Here is a 22,759-nt window from a genome sequence, read left to right on the forward strand (position 1 = left end):
TTTGCACCACTGTACTTTATGACACTGCTCTCTATGCCACTCTACATCACTGCACTCTATGGCACACTACTCTGCAAAACTGCATTTTCTGCACTGAACTCTGTGCTACTCTACTCTGCACCACTGCACCCTATACCAATGCGCTTGTTGCCACTCTACTCTGCATCACTGCACTCTGTCACTACACTCTCTGCCACTTCACCCCACTGCACTCTCTGCCACTCTACTCTATGTCACTGTACTCTACGGCACTGTACTCTATACAAATCCACTCTATGCCAATCTACTCTGCACAACTACATGCTGCACCACTCTAATATATGCTATTGCATTTTACAGTGCTGCATTGTATGCCACTGCACTATATGCCGCTGCACTCAACACCACTGCACTCTACTTCACTATACTCTGCAACACTCTACGTCAATGTACTCTACGCCAGTACACTCTACCTTATGCCACTCAAAGGCACTGAAATCTACTCCACTCTGCAGCAGTCTACTGTATGGCACTGTTCTCTATGCCACTGTACTCTACACCACTACACTCCACTCAGCACATCTGTACTAAACATCACTGCATTCTACGTCACTCTATGCATCACCACTCTGCTCAATTGCACTCTATGCCAATGCACTCTGCACCACTGTACACCAGTGCACTCTATGACAGTCTTCACAACTGCATTCTACTACACTCTACTGTGCAACACTGCACTCTATGCCACTGAACTCTATGCCACTGCACTCTATGTCACTCTACTCAACATCACTTCATCTATGCCACTGCCCTCTACGGTACCATATTCTACTTCACTACTCTATGCCACTGCCTTCTGTGCCACCCTAGTCTGCACCAAACTACACCACTGCACTCTACGTCACTCTAGTCTACGTCACCTTGCACTACTCTGCATCTCTCCACTCTGCACCATGGCACTCTATGTCACTGCACTATACTATTCAACTCCAATCTACACCACTGCAGTCTACAACTCTGAATTGCAGGCCACTGTATTCTGTGCTGCTGCACTCTATGTCACTATCCTCCGCAACACTTTATACCTGGAGTACTTCACCTTTTGACTATTGTAGACCAACACTGAATCATTACTGAAACCAAGGATCCTTGCTGAGTCAGTATTAGAAGCTGGGAAAACCCCGGCCTCAGCATTTTCTATGATTTGAACTTCAAAACACTATACAAAAACAAGTATTCACAAATAAATGCTCAAATATTGAAGTATTTTGTTTAATTCACAATCAAATGTCGAAACAGTTTTCATATTTCAATTTTTCTGCTTTGTTTATATAAATCAGTTGAGGCTCCTCTGAGTAGGCCATGTGGTCCTCCAGGGGTCCTCGGACCACAGGAGTACAACCACTGCTCTACACCAATGTACTCTACACCAGTCCACTCTACTCTATGCCACTCCACTATATGCCACTCTATGTGACTCCACTTTATATTACTCCATTAAACGACACTCTCCGCCACTCCACTTTACAACACTCTACTCCACTCTTTGCCATGCCACCCTGTGACACCCCACACCACTCTTTTCTATGCCACTAACCTTTTAGCCGTGCTGAACAGGAGCCATGCTGTTATACAATAGGGCTAAAACAAATTGGAAAAGCCAATAACCTTTGCGTAGGTGATACCTATTGACTGTGCCAATGCTTGTTTTACTATGGGCCTGATTTAATATCCGTCTGACTGGTTACTCCACCACAATGGTGATATCCTGTCGGCGTCAATATAAATCCCATAATATCCAATGGGATTTATGTTTCAGCAGATGGGATATCTGTCACCGTTGCGACGGAGTAACTTGTCTGCCAAAATCTAAACAATGCCCTAAGTCTGTTGATCTGTTTTGAACCCATGACCGAGTGATACATGATTCAGAATACTCCTAAATAAAATAAATATTTTCCCGGACAAACGATGAACGTCCTACAAAATCTGGCAATCAGAAGGCTTGTACATTTTGAATATCACCTTCATGCATTGTTTTGAAATGTTCTGCCTTTTTATTAATTGTTACTTTATCAACAGCTGATTCAACACTGTAAGGGGTACTAGATTGGAGGATATGGCCTAAAAGTATTAGGCAAAATTTGAAACTGAGACAATGTGTTATTTTTTCCCAAAAAAGGTCATTTTTGTTTCAGCACTGGGCATTCTGGCATACCACTCCACACACAATAAAGAGTCACACGACTGCAGAAGCTTGCCAATATATAATGGAAATGTGTGAGCACTTTCAAAAACACCTGCAGCCGTATCATGTTACCATCGTCTGCACTGCACCAGCGGATAATTAATCTGTAGGCCTCTTAGTGGTGTTTTCAGGTCTAGATTAACTTGAAATATTTCCACGTTAATGCTTGTTCTGCTGATAACTGATCTCAGAAGCACAAGGAAGTAATTTAGTTCTTTGCGTGCCCCTGAGCGCTTTTTTAAGTTAATGCATGCGCTGAAGATGCCAAAAAGAAGTGCTCAGACTCCTGCAATGCTGGAGTGCTGCAGAAACAGCATCATGATACAGCCTCAGGGGCCATATCATGAAGGGGTGCCCTTGCTTAGTACAGAGCTGAGAGCCTGTTCTAATGCTCCTGCAGTGTGTAAAGTTAAAGAATTCATTTACCCCATTATTTCGCTGAGTTATCTTTTTTAATGATGCTTAACTTGTAAAAGAGCTACTGTGGGGCCAAAATGTTTTGCATACGCCTGGCGGTGCCAATGCTGAATGCCAGAGTTGCCAAATACCAAGGCTGTGAACTCTTAATTTCACCTCATGCCTCCTTTTTCATTAACAGACTCTCCCTTTATCTTCCTTACTTCCTCCCCTTTTCACTGTTGTTACATCTTTCTCTCCAACCTCCTTCCCCACTTTGCTTCCTCTCTCTCTATTGTTCTGGGTCAAAGCCGGATGATTTAAAAGAAGTAGTCACACTTCCCCAAAAAACGGTGCTACAGGACAACACCTGCAACCACTGGCTCAAATTAAGCCCTTTATTTTACGCAGCACAGCTCAGAAACATAAAGAGGAAAACACTGCTCACTGTTTCCGTTCTGAGACGTACTGTCTGAAAATCAAGGTCTGACTTGGAGACATATTTGGTAAAATGAATTCACTGCAGGCACATAAAAGCAGGCATTCGACGGTGCGCAGAGGCAGAGCCGCCTATCCTGATGCAGCCCCTGCATTGTTGTCCTCTGTTTTATACATGAGCAGGTGTTGCGCTTAATTGAACATAAGTTATACATCACATTTCAAAGCAGACAAATCTAGAAATTAAAACACATTTACCAACTGTTCTTTAATGTTTCAGCTTTTCACTGATCTCTGTGGCTGGTAGACATGCAGCTTGTTCACCGGTTTGAGTGCTTAATTCACATAACATAATCTCGTTTTTGTTAATTGCCACATTTCTAAGTAAATAAGCAAAAACACCCTGGCTTCGCGCTGATTCTGAATATGCTAAGGAGATAGCATCATTATCCACATTTAAAGCAGCAGGAAGGAGTTGTGGAAGATCGTGTTGAGTCTGCCCATTCCTCTCTGGTTCCTCTTGGAAGCCTTCTTTTCGTGGTTTACCAATCTGATGTCATTTCCAGGTTGTATAACACAGCAAATAAAAAGAAAGCACCTTTGCTGTGCTTCCACCATCCCCCTGGAACAACTTACCTCAATTTCGTACAGTAGATAATGGTGTTTCACACATTTAAGATGGTTATCTCGATGCGTGACAGAAAGTGACATGAAACAACACAGCAGCCACCCTGAAATATGAAAGCATTATTTTCGCTTCTTTTATGATGGTCACTACATTGTGTCATGCCGCGTTGCATCATGCATCATAGTGGCCATTTTAAAAATATGAAAGCATTTTTTATATATATTCAAGATGCTGTCACACCACACCACGTTGTGCCATGCCATTTTGTTTCTCACAACATGGCAGCAGCCGCGGTCCGTGCAGGTAGCAGTGGTGGGGTGGCGGGGATTTTGTGGGACGATGTCGAGGGAAAATTAAATAAAATAATTAATTTGCCCTCGCCATCGTCCCTCGAATTTACCCCCCAGGCGGCCTCACCACCCCACTACTGTTACCTGCATGGACCGCTGCAGCTACCTTGAAAGTATAAAAAAAAACTTTAGATGATTGCTTATTGCTATTGCCTTTGCCAATACTGCCACATTTTAAAAACATGCAGCATTATCAAAGTCAATAAGGGTGACCAAAAGCTTTGTGAATTGACCCCAATCAGCTTTGCCCATGCTTGTTTGTAAGAGGTAATGATTATCTTTTCCTGTGACTTGATGTTCCGTCAGTGACTGTAAAATTGAAAGCAGTTTTGTTGGATTAAAGTGGTAGTGATGTTTGTTGGCAACAAAGCTGGCTGTTGATGTTTGGCGATAAGGACCCCTTATATGTGAACAGAACAAGTGATGGACCGAATGTGGATCAATGTCACACATTCAACCCAGTCCAAAGATCTGGGCCCAAATCCATCGTTTTTTTGCACTCCACACCACCCTGGGTTAGACAATGGCGATATGCAAATCAGCTCTGACCCTGTGCCCCATGGGAACAGTCCAGTCCGAACTACAAAAGCCATGTCCTTCCCAGAACGGAATCAAGCATCCGAGGACCGGACCGGTTTCGAGGTAACACCTCTCATCAGCCCGGCTAGCTTGACTCCAGTGGTGTGGAGTGCCTGGGACCCACGTCTGAGCATCCCCAGCGCACTTCGGGCGGAATTTGCAAACAGAACAAGTGATGGACCGAATGTGGATCAATGTCACACATTCAACCCAGTCCAAAGATCTGGGCCCAAATCCATCGTTTTTTTGCACTCCACACCACCCTGGGTTAGACAATGGCGATATGCAAATCAGCTCTGACCCTGTGCCCCATGGGAACAGACCAGTCCGAACTACAAAAGCCATGTCCTTCCCAGAACGGAATCAAGCATCCGAGGACCGGACCGGTTTCGAGGTAACACCTCTCATCAGCCCGGCTAGCTTGACTCCAGTGGTGTGGAGTGCCTGGGACCCACGTCTGAGAATCCCCAGCGCACTTAGGGCGGAATTTGCAAACAGAACAAGTGATGGACCGAATGTAGATCAATGTCACACATTCAACCCAGTCCAAAGATCTGGGCCCAAATCCATCGTTTTTTTGCACTCCACACCACCCTGGGTTAGACAATGGCGATATGCAAATCAGCTCTGACCCTGTGCCCCATGGGAACAGTCCAGTCCGAACTACAAAAGCCATGTCCTTCCCAGAACAGAATCAAGCATCCGAGGACCGGACCGGTTTCGAGGTAACACCTCTCATCAGCCCGGCTAGCTTGACTCCAGTGGTGTGGAGTGCCTGGGACCCACGTCTGAGCATCCCCAGCGCACTTAGGGCGGAATTTGCAAACAGAACAAGTGATGGACCGAATGTGGATCAATGTCACACATTCAACCCAGTCCAAAGATCTGGGCCCAAATCCATCGTTTTTTTGCACTCCACACCACCCTGGGTTAGACAATGGCGATATGCAAATCAGCTCTGACCCTGTGCCCCATGGGAACAGTCCAGTCCGAACTACAAAAGCCATGTCCTTCCCAGAACGGAATCAAGCATCCGAGGACCGGACCGGTTTCGAGGTAACACCTCTCATCAGCCCGGCTAGCTTGACTCCAGTGGTGTGGAGTGCCTGGGACCCACGTCTGAGCATCCCCAGCGCACTTAGGGCGGAATTTGCAAACAGAACAAGTGATGGACCGAATGTGGATCAATGTCACACATTCAACCCAGTCCAAAGATCTGGGCCCAAATCCATCGTTTTTTTGCACTCCACACCACCCTGGGTTAGACAATGGCGATATGCAAATCAGCTCTGACCCTGTGCCCCATGGGAACAGTCCAGTCCGAACTACAAAAGCCATGTCTTTCCCAGAACGGAATCAAGCATCCAAGGACCGGACCGGTTTCGAGGTAACACCTCTCATCAGCCCGGCTAGCTTGACTCCAGTGGTGAGGAGTGCCTGGGACCCACGTCTGAGCATCCCCAGCGCACTTAGAGCGGAATTTGCAAACAGAACAAGTGATGGACCGAATGTGGATCAATGTCACACATTCAACCCAGTCCAAAGATCTGGGCCCAAATCCATCGTTTTTTTGCACTCCACACCACCCTGGGTTAGACAATGGCGATATGCACATCAGCTCTGACCCTGTGCCCCATGGGAACAGTCCAGTCCGAACTACAAAAGCCATGTCCTTCCCAGAACGGAATCAAGCATCCGAGGACCGGACCGGTTTCGAGGTAACACCTCTCATCAGCCCGGCTAGCTTGACTCCAGTGGTGTGGAGTGCCTGGGACCCACGTCTGAGCATCCCCAGCGCACTTAGGGCGGAATTTGCAAACAGAACAAGTGATGGACCGAATGTGGATCAATGTCACACATTCAACCCAGTCCAAAGATCTGGGCCCAAATCCATCGTTTTTTTGCACTCCACACCACCCTGGGTTAGACAATGGCGATATGCAAATCAGCTCTGACCCTGTGCCCCATGGGAACAGTCCAGTCCGAACTACAAAAGCCATGTCCTTCCCAGAACGGAATCAAGCATCCGAGGACCGGACCGGTATCGAGGTAACACCTCTCATCAGCCTAAAAAACGATGGATTTGGGCCCAGATCTTCGGACTGGGGTGAGTGTGTGACATTGATCCACATTCGGTCCATCACCTGTTTTGTTTGCATATTCCGCCCTAAGTGCGCTGGGGATGCCCAGACGTGGGTCCCAGGCACTCCACACCACTGGAGTCAAGCTAGCCGGGCTGATGAGAGGTGTTACCTCGAAACCGGTCCGGTCCTCGGATGCTTGATTCCGTTCTGGGAAGGACATGGCTTTTGTAGTTCGGACTGGACTGTTCCCATGGGGCACAGGGTCAGAGCTGATTTGCATATCGCCATTGTCTAACCCAGGGTGGTGTGGAGTGCAAAAAAACGATGGATTTGGGCCCAGATCTTCGGACTGGGGGAGTGTGTGACATTGATCCACATTCGGTCCATCACCTGTTTTGTTTGCATATTCCGCCCTAAGTGCGCTGGGGATGCCCAGACGTGGGTCCCAGGCACTCCACACCACTGGAGTCAAGCTAGCCGGGCTGATGAGAGGTGTTACCTCGAAACCGGTCCGGTCCTCGGATGCTTGATTCCGTTCTGGGAAGGACATGGCTTTTGTAGTTCGGACTGGACTGTTCCCATGGGGCACAGGGTCAGAGCTGATTTGCATATCGCCATTGTCTAACCCAGGGTGGTGTGGAGTGCAAAAAAACGATGGATTTGGGCCCAGATCTTCGGACTGGGGTGAGTGTGTGACATTGATCCACATTCGGTCCATCACCTGTTTTGGTTGCATATTCCGCCCTAAGTGCGCTGGGGATGCCCAGACGTGGGTCCCAGGCACTCCACACCACTGGAGTCAAGCTAGCCGGGCTGATGAGAGGTGTTACCTCGAAACCGGTCCGGTCCTCGGATGCTTGATTCCGTTCTGGGAAGGACATGGCTTTTGTAGTTCGGACTGGACAGTTCCCATGGGGCACAGGGTCAGAGCTGATTTGCATATCGCCATTGTCTAAACCAGGGTGGTGTGGAGTGCAAAAAAACGTTGGATTTGGGCCCAGATCTTCGGACTGGGGTGAGTGTGTGACATTGATCCACATTCGGTCCATCACCTGTTTTGTTTGCATATTCCGCCCTAAGTGCGCTGGGGATGCCCAGACGTGGGTCCCAGGCACTCCACACCACTGGAGTCAAGCTAGCCGGGCTGATGAGAGGTGTTACCTCGAAACCGGTCCGGTCCTCGGATGCTTGATTCCGTTCTGGGAAGGACATGGCTTTTGTAGTTCGGACTGGACCGTTCCCATGGGGCACAGGGTCAGAGCTGATTTGCATATCGCCATTGTCTAACCCAGGGTGGTGTGGAGTGCAAAAAAACGATGGATTTGGGCCCAGATCTTCGGACTGGGGTGAGTGTGTGACATTGATCTACATTCGGTCCATCACCTGTTTTGTTTGCATATTCCGCCCTAAGTGCGCTGGGGATGCCCAGACGTGGGTCCCAGGCACTCCACACCACTGGAGTCAAGCTAGCCGGGCTGATGAGAGGTGTTACCTCGAAACCGGTCCGGTCCTCGGATGCTTGATTCCGTTCTGGAAAGGACATGGCTTTTGTAGTTCGGACTGGACTGTTCCCATGGGGCACAGGGTCAGAGCTGATTTGCATATCGCCATTGTCTAACCCAGGGTGGTGTGGAGTGCAAAAAAACGATGGATTTGGGCCCAGATCTTCGGACTGGGGTGAGTGTGTGACATTGATCCACATTCGGTCCATCACCTGTTTTGGTTCCCTTATATGTGAAGGCCTCTATGCTTTATTGTTTTTGATGTGAATCTTCGTGAAGTAATTCGATGTGACAAATGTAGGCCTGCCAATACAAAGTCTGGAATTGGAAGAGCACTTATAAATATATTAGGAACGATGGACTGGGATCAAAAGTTGGCCAAACAGGTTGTTGTGTAGACGTTTAGTTGGCGTCCTCGCTCATCATTACTCCTAAGAATGGGGCCAAATGTGTAAACCTCCTCATGGGTACCATGGTGGTGAAGCACATGCCTGGAGTAAAATGTTGTTTTGTTTTAGACAAAGGAGGGACAAGGGGCTAGTTTACCGAGGTCCAGCGTACATGCCCCAGAAGGCTGTGTACAAAGTAGGTACTGTTTATTTAGGAGGGTTGGAGCCTATGAAGACAGTTGGGTCACTGGTGGACCACTGATGTGTAAGTGAAAGAGAGGGGATTCTCCTTGTAGGAACTGGGGGCTCTCACATACCCAGCAAGCTAGGTGTCATGCTTCATCATTTGAGCCTGCCCCGTCAGGTCGGCGCTGCAATACCTGACGGGCACCCAGAACCGGGGCTCTTTTGTTCATGCCGGTGGGTACAGTGAGGGGGAGGGGCCTAGCTTGTGTAGATGTAAAGAAGGAGTGAATTAAAAAACATCAGTTAGTCATAACCAATATTTATTCCGAAGGTAAAATGCCTAGATTAAAAGAAGGAGAGGGGCAAAGAACTGGTCGTAATGTGTCCAGTGGTGTATGTCCTGCTCTCATATGATCCGCCCAGGCCTTGAACTGGAGCCCTTAACTGGGCGGGTTGCAGACTGGTCGGCCTTGATTTTTGTCCATCAGCCCCTGGAGTGTTTCAGCCATGGACACCATAACACTTTGCCATGTTGACCACGAGTATTCAGTAATGGAGCTGGATCATTACCTTCTTCTTCGCCAATAGGACCCAACTGTTGTCCTTTCTATACCGCTGGCTACTATTACATACACATTTTGCAAACAGTATAGGTGAGTCTTGTCCTGACTATCATGAGTATTACCCTATGCACTAGGGGGTTTGCTGTAATTTATATTTTAACTGTACAAAATGTATACCAGCACAGAATGTATTGCGTTATCGAGCCTACTACATTGTGACCTGCACTGCTTCCTACAGGTATTACCACTGTTTTTATGTATAAACTAAGGTCTTACTCACGAGCACGGCCAATATTCTAGACAGTATGGGTTGGTACACAGAGTCCACATGTGTGTTTATATGTGCTATTAACATGTTCTCCCAACCTATTTTTGTCCTACTTACAGGTCTACCACCAGAGTACGGGGTATGTAGATTTCACTTACCATGTAGTGTAGATAGTTCCACTTTGATCCTGAAGAAGTGTCCCGATCACTATGACTTTAGAGACACAAAGCATGTTGATCATATGCGAGCAGGACATACACCACTGGACACATTACAACCAGATCTTTGCCCCTCTACTTTTTTTAATCTAGGCAGTTTACCTTCGGAATAAATATTGGTTAGGACTAACTGACCATTTTTAATTCACTACTTCCTTACATGTACACACGCTAGGCCCCTCACCCACATTGCACCCACCGGCAGGAACAAAAGATCCCCGACAAAGAGCCCCAGTTCCGGGTGCCCGTCAGGTATTGCAGCGCTGACCTGATGACGGGCAGGCTCAAATAATGAAGCATGACGCCTAGCTTGCTGGGTGTGTGAGTGCCCTGGTTCCTACAAGGAGAATCCCCTCTCATTCACTTACACATCAGTGGTCCACCAGTGACCCAACTGTCTTCATAGGCTCCAACCCTCCTAAATAAATATATTTTCACAGAGGAACTCCATACCTACTTTGTACACAACATCGAGTAAAATGTTAACAGAATGAGGAACAAGATATGTCTTGTACCCGAAAGAGCAATAGTGAGCATTCAGAACACTGAAGCAGACCATCCCAATACAAACATAATCCTTGATAACTGAATGGGTCACTATAAAACAAATATAGTTTAAGTGACCACTATGGTGGCCTAAAAATAGGCATCCTCTTGAAAAGGTATCACCAACCAGCACATGATGAGAAGAATGGTAGCCCTGGAATGGATTTGATTACTTTCTTATACAAAGCTCTACCATGTTAGAAAATATCAAGGATCTATATCTTCTCTGATGTAGGACCCTCCAAATTCATTCCTGAGACCATTTCAAGGTTAAGAGGCAGCTTCTGCCTATATAGGAGATGTTGTGATTGTGTACATTTTGTCTATGGGCAAATTCTAGCTTTTCGTCTTTGTGCTGATTCATGCACATGCACCTTATATTACACTAACCTTACTTGATAAAGGTCACCTGGTTAACTACCCCGAGGTGGAACTCAGGTTACTTGTGGCAGGGATTCCGACCCAAAGTGGCAAGGCAGAAGTGACCACTGAGATCCCAGAAGTGTGAGGCAGCTGAGTGCATCAACAGGACTCTGCTGTGTTCTGGCAGTCATCAGCCATCCCAAGGCTGACTGTTGCTAAAAACTGACCATGAAGCAACAATGTAATTCACTGACAACAGGAGTAATTTGTTTCTTCATGAGACTCTAAAAACGGCTTCTGAAGTCCATATTACAACAATCCATCAAGCATCAAAAACAACTAAGCTGAAGGAAGCCCTTATCAAAAAGGAAACACATGCCACACGGTGGCAGAGGCGCACTGCAATAATGAGACGCGAAAGATATGCTCATATAGCTTAGGGCAATTTAAGTGTAACAGCCTTACAATTAAATCAACAGAAAACGGGTCAATGATTTTCTGGAAGTTTTGTCAATGCACAATGCTGTGCCAAAAGGCATATCGCTGAACCACATAATACTCACAGCAAGAAAAAAACTATTGTTGCAATGGCACTGCACATATTTGACAATATTGGTTAATGATAGTTATTCATTAAAATAACTAGAGGAAATGATTCAACGTTTATATAATTATACCAGTAAGGTGCTGGAATAACGGTGCATCAGAATATGCACATTTTGGTGAGATTGTATTTTTATAAATCTGTTTGTTGACATTTAAAGATACATAGGCAACACTGTTATACTATATTAATAATAAATCGAACGGTCCAGTTTGTATAAAGATAATATAAGTACAGCTGTGAAGGAGGAGAACGAGATATGTTAGACTACTGTTACATACCTCCCATAAACTCCCATTATCTCATATTTGATGTCTCACTCTAGTGGAAAATATTCTCTACATGGATCCTATTAGACCTGACATTCTTGGTGTGGGTTCCCCTGATTTTTTGCCTCTATCTCCTGTATTTTTGACTGTGTGCTGGTCTTCATTTTGTTGGTTTAGGGACTCTGGGCTCTTTAACCCTGATGATCAGAGCTAAAGTGCAAGTGCTTCCTGCTTAAACTGTAATTATGATTGGATATCCATGATTGCCATATTTGATTGACTTAATGGTAAGTCTCTAGTAAAGTGCGCTCTGTGTGCTCAGGGCCTATAAATCAAATGTGACTAGTGAGCCTACAGCACTGCTGTGACACCCACATAAGTAGCCCGGTAAACTTGTCCCAGGCCTGCCATGCAGTATCTGTGAGTGCCGTTTTACCCTTCCATGTCGACCTGGCAAGTTCCCCCACTTGCCAGGCCCTAATGTTCCCTTTTACTACTTGTAAGGCAACCCTAAGCTAAGCCCAAGGTACACGCCTCGGCAGGGTGCGGTGTATATGAAAGGTAGGACATGTACTGGTTTGTTGTCTGTGTACTGATAAATTTATTTTTTCACTATTGCAAGGACTAGCTCTCCTATAGGCTATAATTGGAGCTGCCCTGTAACCTTTTACAAGTGTACCTTTCAGTTGGAGACAGTCAGAGATTGGAAGTTTGGGGTCTTTGAGTTATCAGATAATGGATAACTTATTTGCATACACTAGCATTTTTTATATGTTTGTAGTTAGCAAAATGTTTTGAGTTAATCAATCATTACAAATAATGGTCAAGTTATAGTACTTTTTTAATCATGTTTGAGCAATTATATTAACCTTAGTAGTTTGTTTTTTAAGAAATCTAAACTTTCATGAGGCTCATGATTTTAATAACGACATTCAAATAACTTTTCTTTTACAATTATTATCCACTCTTAGTACTTCTAAATGTAAATGTTAATGTTATAACTTATAGGAAATATATTTTGTTTGATCTGGAATGGGAGAACATGATTTAACCATTGTAGAGCATATAGAATTAGCCTAGCCATATTTATTATACATTAGAAGCAATTCTTTTTGGGGAATTTCAATTAGTTACATTCAGTGGTATTCTAGGAGTCTACATGCAAAATAACATAATTATAGTTCAACATTTTCAAAGAGATTTTTCATTTATATTTTACAAAATGTTTTGTAATCAAAATGCACTTGTAGGAGACACTCGTTGTGGCTTTGAGGTACACAGTACTCTGGAATGCTGAAGAGATTAACTTTATAAATTTGATAATTAGCATAAAGTATTAAAATATAATAACATCTGTTGTGATGTATTGATTTTTAGGAAAGGGCAGTGACAATTCGAAGACAAACAGTGGGAGGATTCGGACTTAGCATTAAGGTAAAGTTTTAATTATGTTTAAACATGTTAGAATTAGCTTGTTTGATAACTAGTGCTTTGAAAGATAATTAGGAAATTATGGCTTTTTCGGTTTTTATGCCAAACATTTGTTTACTGTTCTTTTATCAAACTGGAATTCAGGAAATATTCTCATATTTTCTCCTTCTCTCTCAGCTTTTGATTTGATATACATTGATGCAGCTTGTTTAACACGTTTATAAAAAACTTTTGGTGGTCCAAAGTAGAGTTCTGTCCCATGACCAGGCATGCATTAATTGTATATTAAAGCACTGGGGACACTGCATGCTATCCATAACTGATTGCTTCTTCAAACTGTTAACTGAAAGGCTCTTAATACCGCTATCTTAGTCTATATACATAGGAAACTAAGTGTCTGATTAGAAATTTGACGATTGTATGACTGCCAGACTAGCTGGGGTCCGTCCACTGCATTACGCCTTCCAAAGTCGTTGCAGCGGAGGACCACTTACTGTGGCAGGGATCAGTCACCACAATGTAAGATACTGAGCGGGACTGGAGCAGTCCCACTCAGCATCTTATGAGTTCCGCCACCGCCAACCATTTCAACATTTGGAAACTGGAAAATAGGCCGGCCATGGAAAGGCTGTCAGTGGAGGAACAAAGGGGGTCCTACAAGGCTCCCATGCCCCCCGCCATGGGGATAGATTCAGGGGGGGTCATAACATGTGCCCCCCTGCCCGAATTCCCCCAAAGTTCCAGCACGGCATGGATGTCATCATTCATGCCCTGCTGAAACATTTTTGCCGTTCCCATTGCAGTACCTGTTTTCCAGGCACTGCCATGGGAAAGGCAAAGGACCCTATGCCAGGCACAAGTTCAACTTGTAATAAGGTGGGAGGTCCTTGCGCAGCTTTGGCACAGCTGTGTCAGTGGAGAGTCAGCGCAACTGCACCAAAGTCCTAATCAAGCCCTACATTTTTAAGTGCTGTTTTCATGGAAGTAGTGATAGAAAATATGGAATCTGCCCAAATTAATCCTATAGCAGTTAGGAAGTACATATTAATGTTAAACTACTCAAGATTTAAAGGAGATTTAAGCCATGTTATATTGAGTAAAGGGTTTTTTCAATTGCTCTAGTGTTGAACGCTACAAATTATTGTTACATTTTCATGATATGATTAAATGCAAACAAAAAGATTGCATTGTGGGAATAGATAGATGCAAAACAGTCGAAATGGTGATTACCTTAATTAATCACTGGCATTTAAATACATAATACATAAAAATGTATTTTCTATACAATAATTGAAGTAATATTAATCCTATCTTGCAATAAGAATTGTCTGAATTCTGCATGGTGTCACATTATAAAACATAGAAAATAGGACATGACAAACATTACTCTCTTTACTACGAGTATAAACAAAATCAGGTCACATAAAAATGTAACTTATACATAAAACATATACAATGATGTATCAACCATTAAAGAGCTATTTATAAGGGGTTACTCTCCTCTCAGTCGTTCTATACCTTTTAATATTGGTTTTGCTGTTTATTTTAATCACATTACCATCTAGAGATAATCTTTAGTGTAAACACATTTGAGGAAGCTGGCTGCCCTCTTTGTTCTTTCAAGTGTTTAAGTGTGTATACCAATTGTCCCTGATCGAGTGTCATTAAGTTTGTAGACACTTCTCAAAAAAGGGTGTTGACGCGTTTCGGCCTAACAAATTTTGGCCTCTTCAGGACGGCAAACGACAAAGTACCTGCATGAAAATATATACACCACACATATCCAATTGTCAACAAAAAAAGGACACATCTGACAACAGACAGAGGTCTGACCCTCGCATTGAAGGCCAAGTCATTAAAGGCCCCTGACTTCTCTTTGAAGTCCGGTCTGACTTATCTAAAACTACCCTAGATCGACAATGGGAGCTCGGCCAAAAAATGGAGAAGTTTAGAGCTGTGGGGGCGACAGTTCAGATGAGGTTTCCTGCTTTCTTGAGGGTAATGTTTAACAACAAAATGTATAACATTCGATCCCCTCTTGAGGCTGATGACTTAATAGTTTCTATTAGTGAACGCTCGCAGGGAGGTAGCTAGTCTGCCTCTATACTCTTCCCTTTTTCCTCAGTTAGATTTTGTAGCATCGAAAGGCAGGATAGAAATTGAGTTCTTTTTTCAACGTATAGGGTCTGGCTCTCTTACTCCTCCTAACTCTCTCTGAATAACAAATGACATGGGGTTAAGTTTAATGTAGCAGAAAGAAAGGGAAGAAAAAAAAAGTTGAAATTAAAATAAACAACTCTTAAAAGGGAAAAGAGGAAAGAGGAAGAAAAAAAGGGGAAAAGGAAAAACGGGGGAAAGGAAGAGGGAAAGACAAAAAAGGAAAAAGAAAAGGGGAAGGAATAATGAAGAAGAAAAAAAAAATAGGTATTTTTTTAAAACTAATTTAATGAATACTTTTCACTAGAGGGGGATATTTTTATTCTCCTTCCTCCCTTCCTTTCACCACATCAATCTTTGCAGGTGTTTTTTTTTTTTTTAGTTTTAAACCCTAATGTGCTTTTGGCTAGGCGGTAGCATCTTAGGCGTTGCAGGATGAGGGGTCTTTCAAAAGACGCAAACCTGGTGAAATATCTGGCCAGGGTAAGTGAGAGTGGGTTTTCTAGGGGGAGGCACGGGGGGAGGGGAAAATGGAAAAGTGTGCTCGTAAGCCTGTTCTCAATGAAGCTGTTATGTTCAGTAAGTTTTTAAATTCCTAACTAGTAAAACATTTCGGGTTAAGAAGGGTCAGCAGGTACATCAAAGGGTCTTTAGTGATTTGGGTTGGTGGTGGTTTGGTGGGGGTAGGACACTGATATGACCTTGTTGCGGGTCCTATCCTGGAATGTCAATTGCCTGCGTGTGAGGGGTAGAAGACATAGAATCTCACAATACTTGAGAGGTTCTCCCTCGCAGGTCACTGTCATCCAGGAGACGCACTTACTAAAAACTGAAGTCAAAGACATTTTGGAAAAACAGAAGTGGGTAGACAAGTATCTATGCACTGACCATGATGCCAATATAAGAGGGATCCTCATAATTTTACATGCTAAAGTCCAGATTTTGGATCATAAAGAAAACCTCAGTGGAAGATGGCTCCTAAAACAAATTATAGTAGAAGATCGGACCTATATGTTAGTAGGCTAATATGGCCCGAACCAAGACGATCCAACCTATTTGAACAAGATTCAGAACCATTTGGTAACATCTCGAGGCCCGATCATCTGGGTTGGAGACTTCAACATAGTTTTAAATCCCAAACTTGATAAGTCATCTAATTCCAGGGCACTTACACCCTCTAAATCGAGGGAAAGCACTCCTGGCAATAATGACATCTTTTGGTCTAGCAGATCTATGGAGGGAGAGGCTGGGTAATAAACCAGGTGTCTCCTTCAAAAACCATAAATATAAACATAAGTTGCGGATCGACTACACACTTTTTAGTTACAATCTCAGAGAGGATTTGAAGGAGTTGGTATACCTTCCCTCTCATTTGTCTGACCATTCAGCCATCAGCCATCCTTTTAACTTTAGAACTTGGTCAACAGCTAAGACATCCTTCATGGTCCTTCGACCGGACAATCCTGTTGGAGGAATAAGAGACTAACTTCTTGGTCATTGAAGCAACATCATTTTTAGAAATCAATTTAAACTCAGCTGCCACAGTGATTGTGTGGGAAGCTTTTAAAGCCTACCTAAGAGGATGTATAACTCATATAGAGGGAAGGCATACAGAGAAGTAATTAAAAACTTGGAGCGGGAAATCTATCTCCTTGACCAGAACTGTGGTCCCTCTATGGGGTCTGTAGAAGACCAAGAAAAACGGATTGAGTTGAAAAAAAATCTCGAGGGTGTATTACAAGAGAGGGTTGCCAAGAGATGGGAGGCGAGCAGGGCCGCCCACTTTGAGTACGGGGAAGCCGCAGGTAAAGTCTTGGCTGGAAAATAAAATCAGATCACGCTAACAAATACATAAGGGAAGTAAAACTGGAAGGGGATGCTACATCTAGGACATCCAACTCAGACATTGGGAATGCTTTTCAGGATTTTTTTCTTCTTCATCTATAAAGAGGTCATTATAAATGACCCCATGGCGAGGGAGGTTTGGTTAGATAGGATCCCTTTGCCAACTCTTTCAACAGCAGAGAGTAATCATTTAGATAGGGAAATATCAGAAGGAGAGGTCAGCGAAGCTATAAGACACCTAAAGCGAGGGAAGGTGGCTGGCCCAGATGGCCTACCAGGGGAGTTGTATCGTGTATTGGGTACAGTCATAGTTCCAACATTGACTGCCCTTTTTAATGACATCTTTTTGAATGGTGAGGCTCCGCCAAAGTCGTGGAATGACGCAGCTATTGTCTTGATCCCCAAGCCTGGTAAAGACCCGACGGATTGCGGGTCCTATCGGCCGATCTCGCTCCTTAACAACGATTATAAGATCTTCGCAGCCATTCTGTCAGCTAGGTTGGGGAGCGTGATCGGCTCAATCATTCACTACGACCAAAAGGGATTTATAAAGGGGCGTATGTTGGCAGATCATACCCACGACCTGGTGGGTGCCATTGATATCGCTTCCACCTTTTTGCTTCCCTAGCCACTCTCACTCTGGATGCCACAAAAGCATTCAATAGGGTCAATTGGCTCTATCTGGGCGCGGTAATGAATAGGTTCAACATCGGGGTCAAATTCTGTCGAGTTATCGATCTCCTGTATAGGGACCCTAGGGTGAGACTGTTGGTTAATGGTACCCTGACTCAGCCCTTTCAAATCACGAGGGGCACAAGGCAGGGCTGCCCGATTTCCCCACTGTTATTCAATCTTTATATTGAGTCTTTGGCGCAAACTCTAAGAGAAGAACATAACATGCCATCTTTTGAGTTCGGAGGCTGGGTAAAGCGGGTAGCCCTCTACGCAGACAATATCCTTATCTATACATCGGATCCTCTGCAATCTTTCCCCATAGATATTAGGAGGGCTGAGGAATTTGGGCGTATCTCGGGGTACAAAATGAATGCAGGGAAAACCGAGATAATGACTTGGAATATCCCTAATACACACCTAGCAGTGTCTCCCTCCATGAGATATTTGTGAGTACGGATCACTCAGGAAATTGGTAATATCGTACAGACCAACTTAGATCTAGTCTTTAAATAATGTCGCAAGCTACTAAAATCATGGACCTTTCTTGCACTGACTATACTAGGGAAAATAAGTTTAGTAAAAATGTCCATTCTTCCCAGATTTCTATTTATATCCAACACCATCCCACTTACCTTTGACCCTAAACAACTTGACAAATGCCAGCGGGAAATTAACTTGTTTGTTTGGAATTACGAGGCCACTAGGTTGGCTTGGAAGAAACTGAGAAGGAGGAGGGAAAAGGGAGAGCTGGCACTGCCAGAATTACAATATTACGCTTGGGCGTTTCAGTTGTCATACTCCAGGATGTTGCTGAAAAGTCCATTGAGCTCGTCCAATGGGGTAATGTTTAGGGCCATGCTAACTGGGGCAGAGCTGCCAATTGAAGGATTCATGTTTAAGTTTGGGGACCAGAAATTTTTTTAAAAGGTGAGGCTTAAGATTCTACAATCACTGGCAAGAGCCTGGGTGCAGTTAAAAACAAAAATAGGGTTGGCCTACTTTTCAAACTTTGCCCCTATTTGGGACTCCCCCGGGCTCCCTCCAAGTCTGAAGGACGGTCTCGCAACTCCCATAAAAGATGCAGGGATAGTAAGATGGGGTGAGTTGTTAGTAGGAGGGTTAATGGTATCATGGGAGGAGCTTCATGACAGGGTAGGGCCGGCTCTAACTAGATTCAAGTACATACAGCTTGTTAGCTGGGCTCGGGATATCAGCAAGAAAAAGGTGCATTTGGGGAAGACCAGGGTTTTAGAACAACAGCTGGTAGAGAGGCATGTGGGTGGTAAGGAGGTAGCCATCTGGTACTGGTCCATTGTGGAGGAGGTGGACGGGGAGTTTACTCTTCCCAATGAGCAGTGGGGGAGCGACATGGGCCTTCAATGCGAGGACTTGTGGATAAGATCTTTTACTCTCCTGTATAAAACGGTTAAGCCAGCATGGCTGAGACAAAACCACTTGTTTTCCGCTACATCGCGCCTACCTCTCACCCTTAAGGCTTTCCAAATTCCAGCCAGGAAAATGCTGTAACAAGTGTAATTTCCCTGCAGCCTCTGATGTTCACATGTTCATGGACTGTCCTCTCATTAGTACTTTTTGGGAAAAGGCCTCACTGGACTCCAACCTTAATACATCATTATGTGTTACGCTGACACTAATAATTTTTGGGATAGATGAGAGTGTCACCGGTTCAGCCAGGCTTTTAATGTTTTGTGCAATTCTTCTGGCAAGACGGCAGATTTGCAAATTTTGGGTAGACACCAAGGCACCATCGCATGCAGGCTGGTTAACATCAGTATATGAAACATCAAAGGTGGACTTGGCCAGATCGTGCAGTAAGCGTAATCTATCCTTTTGGAATATGTTGCTTCAGTGGAGTTAGGACTTTCGGGCTTTTTTTTTTTTTCCGGGTCCGATGATTATGCCTATAATACTCCACGGACCTTTGGTGGCCCCAGTCGATATATAGTTGGTCCGACAGGCTGGAAGATGCCTTGTATTGTGGGTTTGTACTCCATCCCCTCCCGTCAAATTTTCCTTGCACTCGTCTTCCGTCAATTTGGTATGGGTGTCTGGCGTAGGAAGGATTTAGATCTTTTTCTCCTGCCAGGACATGTAAGGTGGCTGGTGATTCAGGGAATTAGGGTCAGGCAAATGAGGACAAAAACAAAAACAAAAAACAAACAGAGGTGTGCCAGTTATTCGTTACCTCATGAATAGTGCTACACAGGGCGACCCACTGCAATAAAAACATAATAAGCACCATTGTGCTCTACCAGCCACATTGCATGTGAAGACGAATCTATAACAAAGAATTAGAAAGACATTTACCAAAACATACCCAGGCAGACAAGCTAAAACGGTGTTGGGTATCATGGATATAATTTATTCTTTATGCCTAGAGTGTCCCACCAACGGTGCCGAAGGTTAATAACACCATAGTATGAAAAAAAAACAGGCATTAGGGGCTTAATCCCATTCACATTGGTCTAATATGTGGGTAACTGATGGAACTTACTTGAGATCATTATAAAGGGCTGAACAGCCAAAGGAACCTATGCGTTACCAAATACAGCATTTAAATGGTCGGGAAACAAATCCCATAGACACCGATTCCGTGTGAATCCTATATACAGACAAAGAATGATGGACTAAGATATGGAATTGCCTTTCTTTCTATATACAACTCAAATGCAGATCCATGGGTAAAGACTCGTAAGAAAGATATAAAAGGAACTAAAAAACCACATGAACAATCATACTCGAGTATTGCCCAGGAAAGAACATTATTAAAAGTCAAGCTGAAAGCCAAAATAGTTCCTGCCACAATATAACCTCTATTTGTGTCCTTTGTATGATAGTCAATTTTTCCCCACGGTTTCACCCTAAATAAATGAACTATAACTAGGATTCCCACTAATGGAACAACATCAGTACTTACCAGATCACAGTCCGACGTTGAGGTGAGCTATGCAGTTAGAGCCTCACCCTGCAGAAGAAAGAGCCAAATCCTCAGCTGGACCGCCCATCCAAACTCAAGGAATTCACCATAGTCTGATCGGGGCATCAGCTCTAAGTTCTTAGCCTCACCTTGTAAAAGCGAGGGGCAGCTTATCTGATATTTAGGAATGTGGCGTAAGAGCATGTGGCCAAACACAGAGGAAAGGAATAAATTAGGAACATCGCACCAGAGTCACACTGAGTTGAGGGTCACTCGAAATAAAAAATGGTACACCAATAGAACCCTGCCCACCATCTTGAAATGGAAATTGCAAAATGAAATATGCGTATAACAAATAATAAAACGAGCTTGATCAACTCATTTATAAAAAAACTATCTATAAATTGTGAAAAAAACCTAGAAATGTAAAGAATTATCCAAATATATGTAGGTTTGTCAGGAATTAATCACTATAAAAATAAAATAAAAAAAGATATATAAGCCTTGTGAACATCTTGGGCGCTGAGGAAGGCAATTAACGGCGAAATGCATTCGCCAACAAAATGTCAATAAAGCTGCTTCCAAGGAATTCCCCCGGTGTGGCCTCTGCTCTTTTTGTGTGAAGGAGTTTGGAGTCAAATTATCTGCATTGGCCAGAGACGCAGTACAGAGGCCCCCGCTTCACAAGCGGCCCGGAATACACTGGCTCTGTTTCGGCAGTTTGTTTTTGTTCCAAGTGATTGGATTGTTCCAGAGCCCGCCACGGTGTTTGGGGAGAAACGGAGCGGTTGTGAGGTATTTTACCTTACAATGTGCGATATGTATTGACCTATCTGCCCCGGCTGAAATTTGGACCTGTACACGTAGGCTGAGGCGGTGTGGGGACCCGAGGGAGAATTTTGTTTGCATTTCAAGAAATTACATTGGGCTTTCAATATCGCAAGTCTAATTTCCGCCCACACCACTGTGTGTAACTCTCATTCCAAGCGCTACCTACCTGGAATCCGGACATTGCATTCTGGGTATTGCAGTTCATCACAACTCGGTGAGCTGCAACAGGTGGTGTGTCATCGTCTTTGGGGGTGGAGAAGTTCTGTTTCAATAAGTGGGCGGCAGGACTGAACATTGTGTGACCATGGAAGCCTTGAGAACATCTTGGGCGCTGAGGAAGGCAATTAACGCCGAAATGCATTCGCCAACAAAATGTCAATAAAGCTGCTTCCAAGGAATTCCCCTGGTGTGACCTCTGCTCTTTTTATGTGAAGGAGTTTGGAGATATATATATATATATATATATATATATATATATATATATATATATATATATATATATATATATATATATATAGTGCAAACCCTCAAACCTTCACGCAGGCAGCGCGGCGAAAGAAGAAGGCAGACCCCACGTTTAACAGGCAGGATGTTATATTTATTTAGGACCCTTCAAATTATATATATATATATATATATATATATATATATATATATATATATATATATATATATATATATATATATATATATATATATATTACGCTCCAACTCCTCCTCGTATATGAAGAAGACAACAGCACTCGAGGGTTACTTTCTAGCATGCAGGTTTATTTCTCGCAAGCACTCTCCACAGACGCGTTTCGGCGTGCTGCCTTCGTCAGTGTGGTACCAACAGTTTACATTTTTAGATGGATTAAATAAGACATTTTCGCTTTCTTGCCATAACCATAGAAATAGACAGAGGACAACCCCACTGTGGTCGCTGTGGGCGCCATCTTGGAATGTCAATATGTACAACCTAAAGATGATTGTAGGTTATGCAATAGAGCCCATAGATGGGCAAACCCATACAGGAAGTGGGTATACACAAAAATTATAATGTTTATGACATAAACAGAATAAAATAAAGCCGTGGATCGGCTAAGGTCCTCTATCTAATATGTCAGGTAATAGTCCACCTTTTTCTGCAGGCATATAGCATCTTATGTTACAGAATGAATCGCAAAACTGTACAACTCCATAGCTGAATATAGATTCATCAACATTGTTATGTAAACAAGATTATAAAATCCTTGGGACACAACATTATTCAAATCCTTTGCATAAGTG

The 22,759-nt window shown here is 43.8% G+C and overlaps 1 protein-coding gene across 1 annotated transcript in view; it reads left to right on the forward strand.

Annotated features, from left to right (window-relative positions):
• Positions 1–22,759, forward strand: part of SNTG1 (syntrophin gamma 1) — a 1,529,981-nt gene that overhangs the window by 89,833 nt on the left and 1,417,389 nt on the right. Inside the window, exon 3 of the mRNA XM_086917997.1 lies at positions 12,988–13,044. Coding sequence (XP_086774123.1) covers positions 12,988–13,044 — 57 coding nt within the window. The remainder of the gene's footprint in view (positions 1–12,987; positions 13,045–22,759) is intronic.

The sequence above is a fragment of the Lissotriton vulgaris genome, chromosome 4_1 (genome assembly GCF_964263255.1).
Source record: "Lissotriton vulgaris chromosome 4_1, aLisVul1.2, whole genome shotgun sequence".
Lineage (NCBI taxonomy): Eukaryota > Metazoa > Chordata > Amphibia > Caudata > Salamandridae > Lissotriton > Lissotriton vulgaris.